The sequence below is a fragment of the Procambarus clarkii genome, chromosome 14 (assembly GCF_040958095.1).
Source record: "Procambarus clarkii isolate CNS0578487 chromosome 14, FALCON_Pclarkii_2.0, whole genome shotgun sequence".
Lineage (NCBI taxonomy): Eukaryota > Metazoa > Arthropoda > Malacostraca > Decapoda > Cambaridae > Procambarus > Procambarus clarkii.
Window position 1 is genome coordinate 45,754,081 of NC_091163.1, and position 18,194 is coordinate 45,772,274.

Here is an 18,194-nt window from a genome sequence, read left to right on the forward strand (position 1 = left end):
TGCATATATATATAATTAGGAAGTAATGTTTATCTGGGTAAGTTGTCAGCTTTTATGAACTAATAGCTAGTGCGGCTTGTATACTGGGTACATCCGGTCTCTTACCCTCTGCGGTGGTAACTTTATGGTCAGGAAGCCACAAATATTTACAGTTCAAGTTCAAGTATGTTTATTGAGACAAGAAAAAAATACATTTCAAAGGGATAGAGTAACTTAGGCTATTTCTACCCCCTCTACTGCAAGTCCCGCAAGGGGCGCACAAATTCAGTAAGTACAAATAGACAATTAACATTACAAGAATTTCATTTAACATTGCAGGTTAATATAGTAAGTACAGCATCTAATTGTTACACTCTTGGGGCAAAATTTTTGTAGCTCCTAAGTATACTGTCTATCATACCATTATCACACATACAAACAATTTGATGTGGTACATTACTTATTTCCTTATTTTTATAGTTATCAATAAGTTGACACTCTAATACATAATGTTCTAAGGTGTGGGCGTGCGGCATACTACATAATTTACAATCCTTATCTTTTTCACTGACATCAACTCCGTATTGCCAGATATATTTGTATCCTAATCTTAATCTCATGTAAATTGAATCCTTCCAAGTTGACTTTCCTTTACCATAGGTGAAGGATGAGTTTGTGTTTATTACTGAATAATTCTTAAGTGTGTTACTACTATCCACTATTGCCATTCTTTTTATCATTTCTTCATCTTCATTTCTTCTTATTAATGTTATATATACATGTACACATAATCATACATACATGTACATATATATACATATGCGGTAAATCCACAGAAATGAAATATGGAATTTTCCGCATACAAATGATTATTGTTTCGTGATCGTCAATTGCATATATACATATACATACATATACATTCACATACATATTCAATCACCCACACAAATACACACATCAATAATCTTTGTATCACAAGTGATTCAACAAGAGGCTCACAAGTCACTATACTAGGCACTTTACATCTATGGTGAGTCGTCCAATTACTAGTCTTGCTCTACACCCATCCAACTGGGCGGCAGCTTAACAGTCATGTGCTCCACACCCACCCAACTGGGCGGCAGCTTTACAGTCATGTGCTCCACACCCACCCAACTGGGCGGCAGCTTAACAGTCATGTGCTCCACACCCACCCAACTGGGCGGTAGCTTAACAGTCATGTGCTCCACACCCACCCAACTGGGCGGCAGCTTTACAGTCCTGTGCTCCACACCCACCCAACTGGGCAGCAGCTTAACAGTCATGTGCTCCACACCCACCCAACTGGGCGGTAGCTTAACAGTCATGTGCTCCACACCCACCCAACTGGGCGGCAGCTTAACAGTCATGTGCTCCACACCCACCCAAATGGGCGGCAGCTTTACAGTCATGTGCTCCACACCCACCCAACTGGGCGGCAGCTTAACAGTCATGTGCTCCACACCCACCCAACTGGGCGGCAGCTTTACAGTCATGTGCTCCACACCCACCCAACTGGGCGGCAGCTTAACAGTCATGTACTCCACACCCACCCAACCCCAACTGGGCGACGGCTTTACAATCATTTGCATGAATTACTTACAGTAAGCAAATTTTAGATACTTCGCTAAGATTTCGGGCAGCACATCATTATAAATGAAGTACTTACACTTTTCTTGGACACCAATGATGGTGTTATCTCTGAATTCCGCGATTTTTTTAAATTCCAGTACTGTATATAATGACGCAAAGTATGCGAATAGTTCTGCAATAGTGATCCTATCCTGCGTCATAATTTACATACATATCTACTTCTGTTTTGTGTATTAAAATTACTACATTTTTATGTTAATTTATTTCTGTAAATGATGATGATGATAAATTTCAATAAATGTAAGAACATAAGAACGGAAACTGGTCGCGTAAATGGAAATGGTTGGGTACATTTCCTTTCACCTACCTAATGCGAATATTCATGTGTCCGGACACTGGCGATGGTGTGGTATTGCCTATTTATTTGACCATATCTTTGCTTTCATTTAAGATATGTTTTCCTTGAAATGTATTTACATTATCGTCTACATCTGTCTTTATTCTGAAATAAAAACCTTTGACGTTACTTTGCATATATGTACATTAATTATAAAATTGATTGGCTTGTGTGCAGGCCTTCACACTCCCTGAGCGAGCCATCAAGTAACTATAAAAAGGCATATATCTTCACTTTCACTTCAGTTATATTTATACCAAAGTATTAACATGCAGCTTATATGTCTTTCTGATGACATAAAAAACTTCGTTTTTTACAATATATAGATTCAATTAACATTGATTTTCAAAAGGTCATAGTTCCCATAGAAAGGGAGAGCGTCGGCCAAGAAGCCTTGTTTAAAATATGAATATTTTTCCTCTCTAATAAGGTATAATCTCTGTGATGCATTAACACAAACTATTTTATATCTGCCTTTCTGATAACATATATAAATATAATCTTTATTTGTGAATATTTGTTAATTAAGCAATATATCAGAGAGCGTGTAGGGTTCGGTGTTCTATGAACGAAAAGGACTGGAGTAGTTTAAATAGCGAACGCATACCAACGAATAACGCTAGTATCTATATAACAAATTTATTGTCATGTGGAATTGATTTAACTTCCAGACACTTTTTTTTAATAAATATTAAATATTTTGTGGCTGTTTATGAAAAATATTATTATAAATACACATTCTACTTGTTAATATTACCAATTAAATTTGCGACAATTTGAGCCATGAAATACGACGACTGGATCACTGTGTACAGGAGGCTGTTATGGCAGCAAACACTCTCCAGGCGACCATATATCTTGGATAAGTCGCTCCACACAATTGTCGCTTGGACCGTCGACTTCCTATGGCGTCACCTCTCACATATTTACGTCTCATTTCGTTATGAAATTAGATTATTTCAGAGTAAAAATAGGTTTGATCATGTTCTACGTGTAGCACCAATATAATAGTAAGTAAATATACCATATTTCTTCATTACTTACGTAATGCTAATACGATTTGGGTAGTTTTGGCCTGATTTGGGTCGATTTGGGTAATTCTATGGACCCCTTAAAGACGGTCTCCTGTGTCCAAAATACCCGCCAAATTGTCCCTCCCACAATACTCACAAGACAGTTGTGGCAGTGTAAGTGTGTGGTGAGGGCACACCACTGAAGACATTGAGGATATACCACGAGGAAGAGACAAAACTGTTGAAGAAAGGAGTCACTGGCTCCACCTGACCACCTTGGGCCACATTCACTAAGGTACTTAGCAATGTTTTTCTTCTTAGCTACCAATGTTTTTCTTCTTAGCGCCTTCGTGGCAGCTACGTCCAGTCCGTCTAATTACCACAAGCTTCTCTGCTTGAAACTTGAAGTAAATATGTCTTTTATGATAGTAGAATTAGTTTTATAATAGCAAGATATTATACCAGTAGTTATTAAGTAAATAAACACTGGTGAACATGAAATATGAGAGAAGGTTATGAGCCCTGCCTGATGGGAGCATTTACTATCACCAAATGCCCCTGTTCACCTAGTAATCAGTAAGGGTGTACCTTAGCTATACATACACACATTTAATTTATTTTGTTTGGTTTTATTTTGAAATTAAATCTGGGTGAGACACAAAAGAAAAATATCCTGCACAAAGATGTTAGGTTAGGGTAAAAACTTCAAAAACTTTTCTCATTGAATAATTAAACCTATAATTATGACTATATGGACTATTAAAAAAAGAGAGAGGGAAGTAGGGTTCCTCTTCCTGTTACACAATTTGGGTGTGTGGAACCAGTAATTATTAAAAGAAGGCACCATGTCGGGAAGGCTATGTAGCATTAAGGCAGTAAGGTGAGGCAGCTACTTATTTAAAGAATGCTTATTTTATTTACCTTATAAGTTGAGGCAGCCTATTTTATTTGAGGAATGCTCAGCTGATTCCTCTACATTTAGCATGGAACAAATTTGTGTCCAAGACCTCTTCCTGTTACACAATTTGGCTGTGTAACAATCAGTAAGTAATTATCAAAAGAAGGCACCAAGCTGGGAAGGCTATGTAGCACCATTGTGTGTAGCAATAAACCTAATTTTTGTTAACAAATAATGCACCTGTGAGAAACAAATCCTGTCAGCTGTAAAAATATTGATGCAGTTATTTAAATAAAAAATATAATGAAAGAAATATTACTGGTTTATTTTTATTCTATCTTTTTGTACTGTACAGTACAGTATATCCAAAGAAGTGAAATATTGAGACATAATGCATAATTTAATGAATGATTCAAAAGAAATATGACTTCTGTATTACATATCAACATGAGATCTTAATGATCCATGGTTAACATGATTTAATAAGGATAATATTGGTAATGACACAAACTATAATTTAATATCTTTATTACTGATATTTTTGTATTAAGAAGCTTAGGTATACATAGCAATGTGCTGCTACCCTATTCTATATGGAAGATTACACAGTGTAGATAAAAAACTAGCTATAAGTTCATCTAATACTCCCATCTCACAGGATGGTTAGTCATACATGGAATCAGGGGAGAAAATACCTGCCTCAATACAAAAAACAAATCAACTCTGACTAAACAATAACTTCACGATTTTCACAAGAGGTAAGCACTGAATCATGGAAACATTATATTATAACTACAGTACTCTTACTAGTGTCTACAAGACTCCTCTCAAACAATGTATTTTTTTAACATGCTTAGGCATACACAGCAATGTGCTGCTTCCCTATTCTGTATGAAGGACCATATAGTCCATTCTCTGAAACTCTCCCTGGACAGATGTAATAGGACCCATTATCACCACACCAGAAATAAATATCTCCTTGATATCCCCAGAGTCAAACTTAATCTGTGTAAACACTCTGTGCAAATAAAGGGACCTAGTCTATGGAACTCACTCCCTAATGAATTGAAAAGCTGCCAGACTTTTGCCTCATTCAAAAACAAAACCAAAAAGTACCTAATTTCATCTTCATAGTTTCCTACACTGTGCTTTAAATTTGGTCTGTATCTATTGTTACCCAATCTCCCAATCTTTATGTACTTAATCCAAACAATTTTACCTTTGTGATCATTGCTGTCTTCTTTTCAGCGCTAGTAAATATTGTGTATTGTGCCTTGTAATTTTTGTTAAACTATCATTCAAGCTGTCAATGCAATCAATTTGAGCTACCTATATGCTTTAATATACTTTCTAATTCTCTCAACTTTTTTTCTTTGTTTTTTTACCTGACTAACAGATAACATTACCTGTTATCATTTTTATAAATTTTGCTAGTATTTACGTTAGATTAAGGACCTGCCCGAAACGCTGCACGTACTAGTGGCTTTACAAGAATGTAATCACTATGCTATGTAGCCTCACAATCCCAATGTACCTTCTTATATATATATTAATAAATAATAATAATAAATAAATAGTCTAGATAAAAAACCAGCTACAAACTCATCCAACATCCTCACCTCACAGGACGGCCAGTCATACATGGAATCAGGAGAAAACAAAATACTTAAGGCTGATCTATTAGCTCCCACTGACAAAATCTGGGTACAGCAAAAGAATATCTTCCAATATTCCTGAGTGTATGAAGTAATTACAGAGCTCAAAGTGCCTCATATCATCTGGTATGAAGTCACTGATACTGTAACAGGGCAATCACAGATATAGTGTTGGAGAGTATGTCCTCCCAAGTAAGACTGAAAACATATGTTTTTTTTACCCAGATGGTTAAAACCCATGGAACCGCCTACCCGCTGAAGCCGTACCTGCCAAAATCCAGCTAGAAAATATCATTAGGATAATTAGTGGGACTTAACAAGCCCCCGGCTTTTTGTCCTCGTCGAGGCCACTAGATAGTTAGTGGCCCTTGGGTAAATTTAGGTAAATATATACGTAAATAGATACCATCGCTCCTCAAGTCTTGGGAGTGAGAAGGGGAGCTATACACTATCTCTTTGAAATATGTAGGTAAACAAAAAATGTCACATATTTGTATACTACAATGTCAGTGCTGACTGTACAAGTTGAAAAAACATTGTTTACTTCGAAATATACTAATTTTATAAGAACATTAGACGTAAATATGTCACAAGTGGTCACGGATAAACTCTGATATGGCAGCATCGTGATTGGCTATAACTGTAAGATGAAAAATGTTACCTTCTCTCTGATTGGCCAAACTAAAAGCGTAGTGACATCTAGCGAGGCCTAAGTGAACTACTTAGAAATCTTCTTAAGTTTACTTCTCTGAATTGCCCTTTGGCGCGTTCTTAGCCGGCACTTGGGAATCTTCGTAGCAAACCTACTAACGAAGAAATACATGGAGCTTCGTGAATCAGGTCCTTGTTCCTCGCACTCTCATCATCCACCATAAGTACTTGAGTGCTGTATGCTCCACCATTGTCTTACATAGGCCTATGCAAGTGTTGGCGTATGGACATAGGCCTATGGAATTGCTGGGGCTTGGACATTGACTTATCGAATTGTTAGTGTTTGGACTATATTGATCTAATCACCGACCTGGAAAGTGAGGGTACTGCCTCTGCTGGTTAATCGAGAAAGATACAGACAAATGTCCAAATACTGATGACCTTCCAGATATTGGTGACCTTCCAAATACTGGCGGCTGGGTAGCAGTAACTGTCTGGATATTGGTGGCCATTCAGGTACTGGTAACCATCTGGATATTGGTGGCCATTCAGGTACTGGTAACCATCTGGATATTGGTGACCATTCAGGTACTGGAAACCATCTGGATATTGGTGGCCATTCAGGTACTGGTAACCATCTGGATATTGGTGACCATTCAGGTACTGGAAACCATCTGGATATTGGTGACCATTCAGGTACTGGAAACCATCTGGATATTGGTGACCATTCAGGTACTGGAAACCATCTGGATATTGGTGACCATTCAGGTACTAGAAACCATCTGGATATTGGTGACCATTCAGGTACTGGAAACCATCTGGATATTGGTGACCATTCAGGTACTGGAAACCATCTGGATATTGGTGACCATTCAGGTACTGGCAACTGTCTGGTTACTGGTGACTGTCCAGATAATGGTAACCTTTCAGATGCTAGCACCTGTCCAGATATGGCAACTGTCCGGATACTGGGACCTGTTCAGATATGGTAATTGTCTGGTGATAATTGACTGGTGACTGTCCAAATTGTGGCAATCTTTCAAATACTGGCAACTGTTCAGTTACTGGCAACTGTTCAGTTACTGGCAGCTGTTCAGTTTCTGGCAGCTGTTCAGTTACTGGCAGCTGTTTAGTTACTGGCAGCTGTTCAGTTACTGGCAACTGTTCAGTTACTGGCAACTGTTCAGTTACTGGCAACTGTTTAGTTACTGGCAGCTGTTCAGTTTCTGGCAGCTGTTCAGTTTCTGGCAGCTGTTCAGTTTCTGGCAGCTGTTCAGTTACTGGCAGCTGTTTAGTTACTGGCAGCTGTTCAGTTACTGGCAGCTGTTTAGTTATTGGCAACTGTTTAGTTACTGGCAGCTGTTTAGTTACTGGCAGCTGTTCAGTTACTGGCAACTGTTCAGTTACTGGCAGCTGTTCAGTTACTGGCAGCTGTTTAGTTACTGGCAGCTGTTTAGTTACTGGCAGCTGTTTAGTTACTGGCAGCTGTTTAGTTACTGGCAGCTGTTTAGTTACTGGCAACTGTTCAGTTACTGGCAGCTGTTCAGTTACTGGCAGCTGTTTAGTTACTGGCAGCTGTTTAGTTACTGGCAGCTGTTTAGTTACTGGCAACTGTTCAGTTACTGGCAGCTGTTCAGTTACTGGCAGCTGTTTAGTTACTGGCAGCTGTTTAGTTACTGGCAGCTGTTTAGTTACTGGCAACTGTTCAGTTACTGGCAGCTGTTTAGTTACTGGCAGCTGTTCAGTTACTGGCAGCTGTTTAGTTACTGGCAGCTGTTCAGTTACTGGCAGCTGTTTAGTTACTGGCAACTGTTCAGTTACTGGCAGCTGTTTAGTTACTGGCAACTGTTTAGTTACTGGCAGCTGTTTAGTTACTGGCAGCTGTTTAGTTACTGGCAACTGTTTAGTTACTGGCAGCTGTTCAGTTACTGGCAGCTGTTTAGTTACTGGCAGCTGTTCAGTTACTGGCAGCTGTTTAGTTACTGGCAACTGTTCAGTTACTGGCAGCTGTTTAGTTACTGGCAGCTGTTCAGTTACTGGCAACTGTTCAGTTACTGGCAACTGTTTAGTTACTGGCAGCTGTTCAGTTACTGGCAGCTGTTCAGTTACTGGCAGCTGTTCAGTTACTGGCAGCTGTTTAGTTACTGGCAGCTGTTTAGTTACTGGCAGCTGTTCAGTTACTGGCAGCTGTTCAGTTACTGGCAGCTGTTCAGTTACTGGCAGCTGTTCAGTTACTGGCAGCTGTTTAGTTACTGGCAACTGTCCAGATACTGACGACCCCTCTAGATACTGTGACCCTCTAGATACTGTGACCCTCTAGATACTGTGACCCTCTAGATACTGTGACCCTCTAGATACTGTGACCCTCTAGATACTGTGACCCTCTAGATAATGGTGACCCTCTAGATAATGGTGACCCTCTAGATACTGTGACCCTCTAGATAATGGTGACCCTCTAGATACTGTGACCCTCTAGATACTGGTGACCCTCTAGATAATGGTGACCCTCTAGATAATGGTGACCATCTAGATAATGGTGACCATTCAGATATTGGTGACCATCCAGATGCTAGTAACCAGACATTGGTGACTGGTCACTGGCAATTGTCCAGTTACTGGTGACTATCCATATACTGGCAACCATCCAAAGATATTTTGTGTAGTGCATCCTGGGGTTCAGGGGCTTTCTTGTTTGACACTCAGACAATTGGGTATGGCTCGCAGCAGGTTTCTGGAGTTTTGTGTCTCATCCCATTTTGGGTGGATGGCTTGGCTCAGGTGCCTGGCCCAGTGCTGGGGTCCCATCATGGTGCCTGGCCCGGTGTTGGGGTCCCATCGTGGTGCCTGGCCCAGTGCTGGGGTCCTATCGTGGTGCCTGGCCCAGTGCTGGGGTCCCATCATGGTGCCTGGCCCAGTGCTGGGGTCCCATCATGGTGCCTGGCCCAGTGCTGGGGTCCTATCATGGTGCCTGGCCTGGTGTTGGGGTCCCATCGTGGTGCCTGGCCCAGTGCTGGGGTCCCATCATGGTGCCTGGCCGGTGTTGAGGTCCCATCGTGGTGCCTGGCCCAGTGCTGGGGTCCTATCATGGTGCCTGGCCCGGTGTTGAGGTCCCATCGTGGTGCCTGGCCTGGTGCTGGGGTCCCATCGTGGTGCCTAGCCCGGTGCTGGGGTCCCATCATGGTGCCTGGCCCAGTGCTTGGGTCCTATCATGGTGCCTGGCCCAGTGCTGGGGTCCTATCATGGTGCTTGGCCCGGTGTTGGGGTCCCATCGTGGTGCCTGGCCCAGTGCTGGGGTCCCATCATGGTGCCTGGCCCGGTGTTGAGGTCCCATCGTGGTGCCTGGCCCAGTGCTGGGGTCCTATCATGGTGCCTGGCCCGGTGTTGAGGTCCCATCGTGGTGCCTGGCCTGGTGCTGGGGTCCCATCGTGGTGCCTAGCCCGGTGCTGGGGTCCCATCATGGTGCCTGGTCCAATGCTGGGGTCCTATCATGGTGCTTGGCCCAGTGCTGGGGTCCTATCGTGGTGCCTGGCCCAGTGCTGGGGTCCTATCATGGTTCCTGGCCCGGTGTTGAGGTCCCATCGTGGTGCCTGGCCCAGTGCTGGGGTCCTATCATGGTGCCTGGCCCAGTGCTGGGGTCCTATCATGGTGCCTGGCCCAGTGCTGGGGTCCTATCATGGTGCCTGGCCCAGTGCTGGGGTCCTATCGTGGTGCCTGGCCCAGTGCTGGGGTCCTATCATGGTGCCTGGCCCAGTGCTGGGGTCCTATCATGGTGCCTGGCCCAGTGCTGGGGTCCTATCGTGGTGCCTGGCCCAGTGCTGGGGTCCTATCGTGGTGCCTGGCCAGTGCTGGGGTCCTATCATGGTGCCTAGCCCGGTGTTGAGGTCCCATCGTGGTGCCTGGCCCATTGCTGGGGTCCTATCATGGTGCCTGGCCCAGTGTTGGGGTCCCAATGTGGTGCCTGGCCCAGTGCTGGGGTCCTATCATGGTTCCTGGCCTGGTGCTGGGGCACCATTGTGGTTTCTGTGTTTTTCTTGTGAGTTTTGTCTTCAGTTTTTTGGAAGATTTTCATTTTGATTCAAAATGAAGATTCTTCATTTTGGAAGAAAATGCAGAATAGAACCAGTGAAGAGCAGGGGTGCCATAGGCACAATCAGAGAACACTGTATAAACATCAGAGGTCCACGGTTGTTCAACATCCTCCCGTGAGCTTAAGAAATATTGCCGGAACAACCGTGGACACCTTCAAGAGAAAACTAGATCATTTTCTCCAAGGAGTGCCGAACCAACCGGACTGTGGTGGATATGTGGGCCTGCGGTTCGCAGCAAGCAACAGCCTAGCGGACCGAACTCTCACAAGTCAAGCCAGGCCTCGGGCCGGGCTTGGGGAGTAGAAGAACTCCCAGAACCCCATCAACCAGATATCAACCAACCAGGTATCAACCAGCTCTGGGGTTTCTTCATACCTCTATTCCTTGAAAGGAAAGGGTGGGGAAGAGGGTTGTATTCTTTCCTCTTCCAGATAACTATGCGGGAATGCAGGCAGGAGACACTAGCACTGTGGCATAAAATTCGGGTTAATTTGGTCTCCACCCAACACTACATTGCCTAACTGCTGTCTAGCAAGAGATAAGTGCATGGAGACTTAATATGCCATAACTCACAGGAAACTTCAACAGTAATCAACCATAAATAACCAATTTTCATTGTGCCTGTTTATGTATGACCCTGCTGCCAGGCGTACACTATATGCTTAACCCACCTCCACTACCAGTCTCCACGTATCTACCTCTGTAAACATTATCAAGTATCTACTACCGTAAACATGTCCAAACCTGGCAACAAGCAAGGTAGAGGTGCCTCTCGCCCATTCAACTTGTTACCAAGAGACCCAAATGAAACAACGGCAACACTGGGATCATCGCCAGTGTTGGTAAACACAGCACCTGGCGTTACCAACCCTCTCTCCCAGCCGCTGCCAACGACTCAACTCAAAACTCAAGCTGTGGAATTCACTCACTCTATGCCTCCCTGTATAAATTTCAAACCATTGCGGGACAACAAATGGCTGAAGAAACTACACAATCTAGTGTAGATTGTGTAGTTTCAATCTAGTTTCCTCGGAAGCAATTGCGGCCCTCCAAGCCACGGTCTCCCATCAACAACAAACTATGTCCGCCTCCTTTAATCTTCGATGACCAACAATCAAGCAATTCACAAGTGACACAATGGAGCAAATAAATAAGATTATGACCAGGGGAAATGCAACCAGGATAAAGCGACATCCTTCAAAAGCTGGAAAAATAAATAAATCTCCAGTTGCACCAGGCGGCCTCTGAAGACGCCTTAGAACAACAACAACTTCACAACTCTCTGATCATTAGCTCTGCGGATCTACCAGAGGAACTACAAGGGGAGAACTGCTGTAATGTAGCTCACGCCCTTAATTATTTCAAAGATCAAAGTCTACGTTGATATCAAATCGGCTGTCAGGAAAGATTAAAACAGTCCCCACAGCATTACGTGAATGCTCATCAAACTTGCAAATCAGGCTGCTAAGTATGACCTCATACAAACAGCTACAAAGCAAAAAACCAACCTCTATATAAATGAGTGCCTTACCAAGCAGCATGGATCCCTCCTCTACAGACTGCATCAAATTCACCAACAAAACCCAGGTGTTATTAAGCAGTGCTACACTAGGAATGGAACGATCATTGTAAAGAAGGATAGAGCAGGAAAAAGATATGAAATAAAGTGTGACCAACAACTACTGACCTTTAATGACTGTGGCATATCTGAAAACCAGAATCTTTCCAATGCCAATATTAAAAATATCTCATGAGTGTCTGAGCCTAACCTGGCCTAACCTTGTCCAAGGTGCTGTCTTTCACTCTATTGGTTAAATAATGCTCTCTCATCCATAAAAGTTCCTAACATCTCAGTAAAGTCTCCATGTACTTATGTAAGCATCTACCTCAGCATCTTAGTAAAATCTTACTCAAATGTATTATCTTACTCTGTTATCTTTAAATTTAATGGTATTTTGATTTATATTAGTCATTTATTGGATTTAATTAATTAAGTTCATATTTTTCTTAAGTATATATTAATTATTGGATCATAACTAAGCTAATTATAGTTAATTGTCATTAAAATTATATTACTTTATGATTATTTAAGTCAGTATTAATTAATTAAGATTAACCTTGTATTTTTTTTGTCTTCATTAATTCCATATTGTTATTGAACATTATTCTTGTCAATCTTTATTGATTTTTGTTTTTACTTGTGTATCCTTCTTGTCTAACTACAGTGATCTTTATTTGACTTTTTTGTGTGTGTTTTTGTTATAGTTATTTGATATTTACAGCAGATATAGTATTTTACTGTTGTGTAATTGCTTGCCTTATTGTATCTTGACTCCATTGCATCTACATGCAAGCTGATATTGATCCTCAACTAAATCTGCTCTCACACATCTACAATAACCACCATATTGATCATCACTACTGCACCTATTACACACCAAACTTTGCACAAAAAAACTCCAAAATAACACTTGCCTATCAGTTTTCAACCAAAATGTCAGATCACTTGGTAAAAAATTTGATGATATAAATGCACTACTCACAGCATTATGTACTAAACTATCATTTATTATTTTAACAGAGACCTGGCTATGTAAAGACTATACTCAACTCTACTTTTTCACTTATTGTGTTGCATATAATATTACTTGATGTTGAATTATAATACAACTTGCATACATTGTGTATACACCTGATTAATAGTGCCACAATAATGCACACACAAATGTTTTCAATTACGCCATGTATGTATTCACATTTTTCATTATTATATTTACACACATCCACTCACTATTTACAGGTTTTTGCAACATCATTGCACATTTAGAAGTCTTGGAGATAGTGGTAGTCGTTGAAGCAGTTGACAGCGCACAACGGGACTGCACACACTTCACACCATATTTGCACTAGTTTACGTTTCTGTGATCTCATTTTTTGTTGTTGTTGTTGTTGTTCTACAAACTATGCAATCACGTTGGCCTATTGCACGCTTTCCAGCTGGTGACAAATGTTTTAGTTTGTGTGCTTAAAAGGCCTCTGTGTAAGTGAGCCTGGGTGTAGCAGCATGTTGCAACACTGGGATCATGATGGGGTCTTTGTATGCCAGGAATTTCTTTGCCAAACTTTGTTAGTAACTTTGTCAGAAGTGTAAAACCAAACGAACGGAAACTTGGTTTACGTCCAGTTTTCACCAGATACATATTGTAGCTGTTCAGCATGCTTACGTCAACCAGATGGAAAAATACTTTTCTCATCCACTTCAATGTTTTTCTAACACACTCGACAGCGCCCACCATCATGTCACGTTTATCAACCAAACGCATGTTGATATTATAGTCAAGAAGACAATCTGGCTTATATACTGGTTGTTTTGTTACTCGGTTCACCTTGCCACTGTTCACCATTGTACCATCATGAACGGTTGTCAGCAAGTTCACTTCTCTCGTCTTTCCACCTAACTGAGAGTATTTGATCACTTTTTCTTAGCTGGCAGTCACCAACTTCAAGATTACTGTCAAACACTGGCATTTCTCGTCTTCTTGGCTTTACTGTGCCACACACTCCAGTTCTATTTTCAATCAAGAACCTAGCTAGTAAGGGACTTGTATAGTAGTTATCTGTGTATAAAATGTGGCCCTTGTTCATCCATGGTGCCATCAGTGACTTTACCACACTACCTGAGAAACCATGTTGGTCGTTACCGGGAATGTCTATATTGCTAATAGAATACAGAATCATGTGTAACACGTATCCTGTTTCACAGTCACAAAGAACAACGAATTTCAATCCAAATCTGTTGTGTTTGGAGGGAATATACTGCTTGAACCCAACACGTCCTTTGAAAAGCACAAGGGATTCGTCAGTCACCAGCTTCTGTGCTGGTACGTTGAAATATCTGTACTTTCCAATCATTTCATTCATAATATGCCTGACTCTCCAAAGTCTATCAATCTCTGTCCGGTCTTCATTACTTGCAAAATGAAGACACCTGAGGAGTATCTGAAACCTGTCTTGGGACATATATTTCCCGAACTAAGGTGTTGGAACAGTCTGGTCTTTGCTCAAATAATCTGAGATAATATGTTTTACACAATGTTTCATCAACATACATAGTGCCAAAAATAAATACATTTCACCTACAGTGGTGTTTTTCCAATGCTGTAATCGTGAAAATTCTGTTATATTTTTCCAATGAGATGAGCTGCATGAAGGTTCGTTTGGTGTACAATATATTCCATGAGCGTCTCATCATTAAATGCTGTAAAATAGTCTATTTCACACACGTCCTCACCAGTATCAGGGAAAAGGTTTGTAATACCATCACTCCACACAAGTACACCTTGTGTCCTGCGAGACGAAACACCGGCACGACGGCGAAGAATCGTTGCACACCATGTACCAGGAGCTGAAGCCTGTCTATGCAAAGTACGGGTGCTATGTGAACATGAGGTAATATCACGTGAACATGAGGGTCTTGGTTCCTCATGTGGTGCCCTGCGGCGGCGCTTGGCTGGGCGAGACGCTGCTGACGCGACAAAATCTCGCTTGGTAACACCACTGGCACTAGCGACAGGCATGGTAACACTATGTTCTGAATCCACCTCATTAAAAGCAGAAAAAGAGTCACCTTCCTCTGACTCGTCGCCCAAAATATTCTCATACTCTAAATAAGTACAAGAACTGTGTGGTCGTGCACGAATTGGAGTAGACACTGGGCGAGGTGGCACTGGTAAGCGTGTAGGCCTCGCAATGGGAAGAGGCTGTATTCTCAAATTCACAATGTGCTACTATCATCGGTCAATTGCGTGTAGTGCTTATCAATGTCAGAGTTATCAATATCACATTCCTCACCATCAGAAAATAATTCACTAGTTATAATTCACTTAACTCTTGAGTAAGTGATTGAGTGGTGTGTGCCCGGGAGGCGTTTGGCCGTGCGCTCGCCATGGTGACTGCTAGGTAACTGAGGCTTTCCACGCGTTGGTGGCGGAGCTGGATTTTTTCAAAGTGGCGGCTGTTTACTATAGCCCCTAGGCAGCGTATGGGGGGCCCCCACTACCCCCCACTGGCTATTCAAATCTTGCGCGGTACTTCATTACGTCATGTGACGTGATGCGCACTTTTGCGTAAGTTACTCAAAAGTCATATGACGTGTTTTGCAGCTTAAGGGTTAAGTGAATGAGTATTACCTGATGCTTGGACAAAGAGTGTTATTGTTCATATCCCCAAACCACACTCAGATAATTATAGGCCCATATCTCTAACATCATGTGTTTGTAAAGTGCTTGAACACATTGTCCTTAACCGACTCACGTATCGTATACAGGGGCACCTGTCTCCCCAACTGTTTGGATTTATGCCTGAGGCTCAGTACACAACACTGTTTTCCTGACTACTTCGCTCATATTGAAGCTTCCCCTCAAGCCGTCTTCATCAACCTAGCAGCAGCTTTTGATACAGCAAACAGGGAAATCATGCTAGAACAGCTTGCTGAGCTGGGAATACAAGGAAAATTACTGAAATGGATAATGGGCTGCTGAAATGGTCTAATCGAACAGCATGCTTTGTTTAACCACTGTACTGTTCTGCATTAAAATATGACAACCCCTTGGTGCACAGAAAATAAATTCTTTCCAAACAATTATTTTCTCTTCTTATATTGTTAAAAGAAGTCTCTGATCAATGAGAATAACTGGAAAAGTAGGACGCTGGATACTCAATTTCCTGTCGAACAGAACACAAAGAGTAACAGTCAATCAGATAAAATCGAGTCCAAGCGATGTTAAAAGCTCTGTACCTCAAGGTACAGTCCTTGCACTGCTACTGTTCCTTATTCTCATATCTGATATAGACAAAAATACACATCACAGCTTCGTGTCGTCCTTTGCAGATGACACAAAAATCAGCATGAAAATTACCTCTGCTGAAGACATTGAAAAACTACAAGCAGATGTCAACAAAGTTTTCGATTGAGCAGCAGAAAATAACATGATGTTTAACAATGATAAATTTCAGGTACTCGGGTACGGTAAAAATGAGGATCTGAAACATAATACATGCCTAATTAAACAGCTTGTCTTATATACTCGCATTTGGGTGAGGTGATATGTTGCAACAGTTTTGTATGAGGGTGAACAAACTTTTGACCAACACAAGACAGAACACGGAACATTGGGTATTAATTGGATAAATGAGAGGGAAGAATGGAAGTAACTGCAAAGGGCCTATTGGCCCATACTTACTCTTGATGCTTCTGGTACTCCGTACCAATATAGAACCTGCTCTTAGCATAATACATAAACAAAATTATTACATTTTTCTAAACATTTATTATGTTTTGATGGGAAAATTTAGTTATAGAAACCTTAAATGTTTTATTTCCCCTAATAGGTAATACGGCTTCCAGTCTCTGCTCGGCTACCAAGGACGATAGCAAACACAACTTCTGCCCATTAATGATGGTAAGGACAATTTTATTCTTACTGTACAAGAGGTGAGTGTGTGTGTCATGTTGATGTCATTAACCAGTTATGGTGAGCATATTAATCATGATGTTTACAGTAACTAGTGATAATGACTGTATTTATTATGTTTTCAATAACTAGTGATGGTGAGTGTATTTATTATAATGTTATTAACTAATGATGGTGAGTATTAATCTTGATGTCATTAACCAGTGATGGTGAATGTATTAATCATGGTGTTGTCATTAACCAGTGATGGCGAGTGTATTAATCATATTGTCATTAACCAGTGATGGTGAGTGTATTAATCATCTTGTCATTAACCAGTGATGGTGAGTGTATTAATCATGGTGTTATTAACCAGTGATGGTGAGTGTGTTAATCATGGTGTTATCAACCAGTGATGGTGAGTGTATTAAGCATGGTGTTATTAACCAGTGATGGTGAGTGTATTAATCATGGTGTCATTAACCAGTAATGGTGAATGTATTAATCATGGTGTTGTCATTAACCAGTAATGGTGAGTGTATTAATCATATTGTCATTAACCAGTGATGGTGAGTGTATTAATCATATTGTCATCACCCAGTGATGGTGAGTGTATTAATCATGGTGTTATTAACCAGTGATAGCAAGTGTATTAATCATGGTGTCATTACCCTGTGATGGTGAGTGTATTATTGTTATCACCCAGTGATGGTGAGTGTATTATTGTTATCACCCAGTGATGGTGAGTGTATTATTGTTATCACCCAGTGATGGTGAGTGTATTATTGTTATCACCTAGTGATGGTGAGTGTATTATTGTTATCACCCAGTGATGGTGAGTGTATTATTGTTATCACCCAGTGATGGTGAGTGTATTATTGTTATCACCCAGTGATGGTGAGTGTATTAATCATGGTGATATTAACTAGTTATGTTGAGTGTATTAACCCTCTGAACTGCACATAGTGCCTTAATGCACTCAATCGGGGGTGCACATAACCCCTTAATGCACTCGTAGATATATTGTAGGATTCAAAACTTGGGTACAAGATGGAGGCCTGAGGCTTCCAATGAGCATCCACCAGTTTGAAAAATATTCCCAGCATGCCCCACAGCCGTGGGCAGACTCATTTTCTGGCGGGAGCCCCTACGGCTCCCCGGAGCTATCCATAGATGATATGGATACCCTAACTATTTTGCATCAGTCAATGTGGGTGGAGTTCTAGGCCTACTTGGGACCACGAGCCAGAACCTGGCCCCTCAGAGAGGCACGAGGAGCAATGGCCTATAGAAATGCACATGTGATTTGGAGCATTCTATATCTGCCATCGACCGGGACAGGCACCCAAAAAGGTAAGTGCCACAAAACAAACCCCTATTCTGGTTAACAACAAAAATCGACAAACGAGTGGACAGAACTCCCCCAGGAAAACGAACTAACAAGCATGAC

General features: G+C 41.4%; 1 protein-coding gene across 1 annotated transcript in view; it reads left to right on the top strand.

Annotated features, from left to right (window-relative positions):
* The window catches only part of LOC138364627 (tripartite motif-containing protein 59-like), a 101,047-nt gene that overhangs the window by 13,538 nt on the left and 69,315 nt on the right, over positions 1-18,194 (top strand). Inside the window, exon 2 of the mRNA XM_069324578.1 lies at positions 16,683-16,753. Within this exon, the coding sequence (XP_069180679.1) occupies positions 16,748-16,753 (6 nt within the window). The 5' untranslated portion in view covers positions 16,683-16,747. The remainder of the gene's footprint in view (positions 1-16,682; positions 16,754-18,194) is intronic.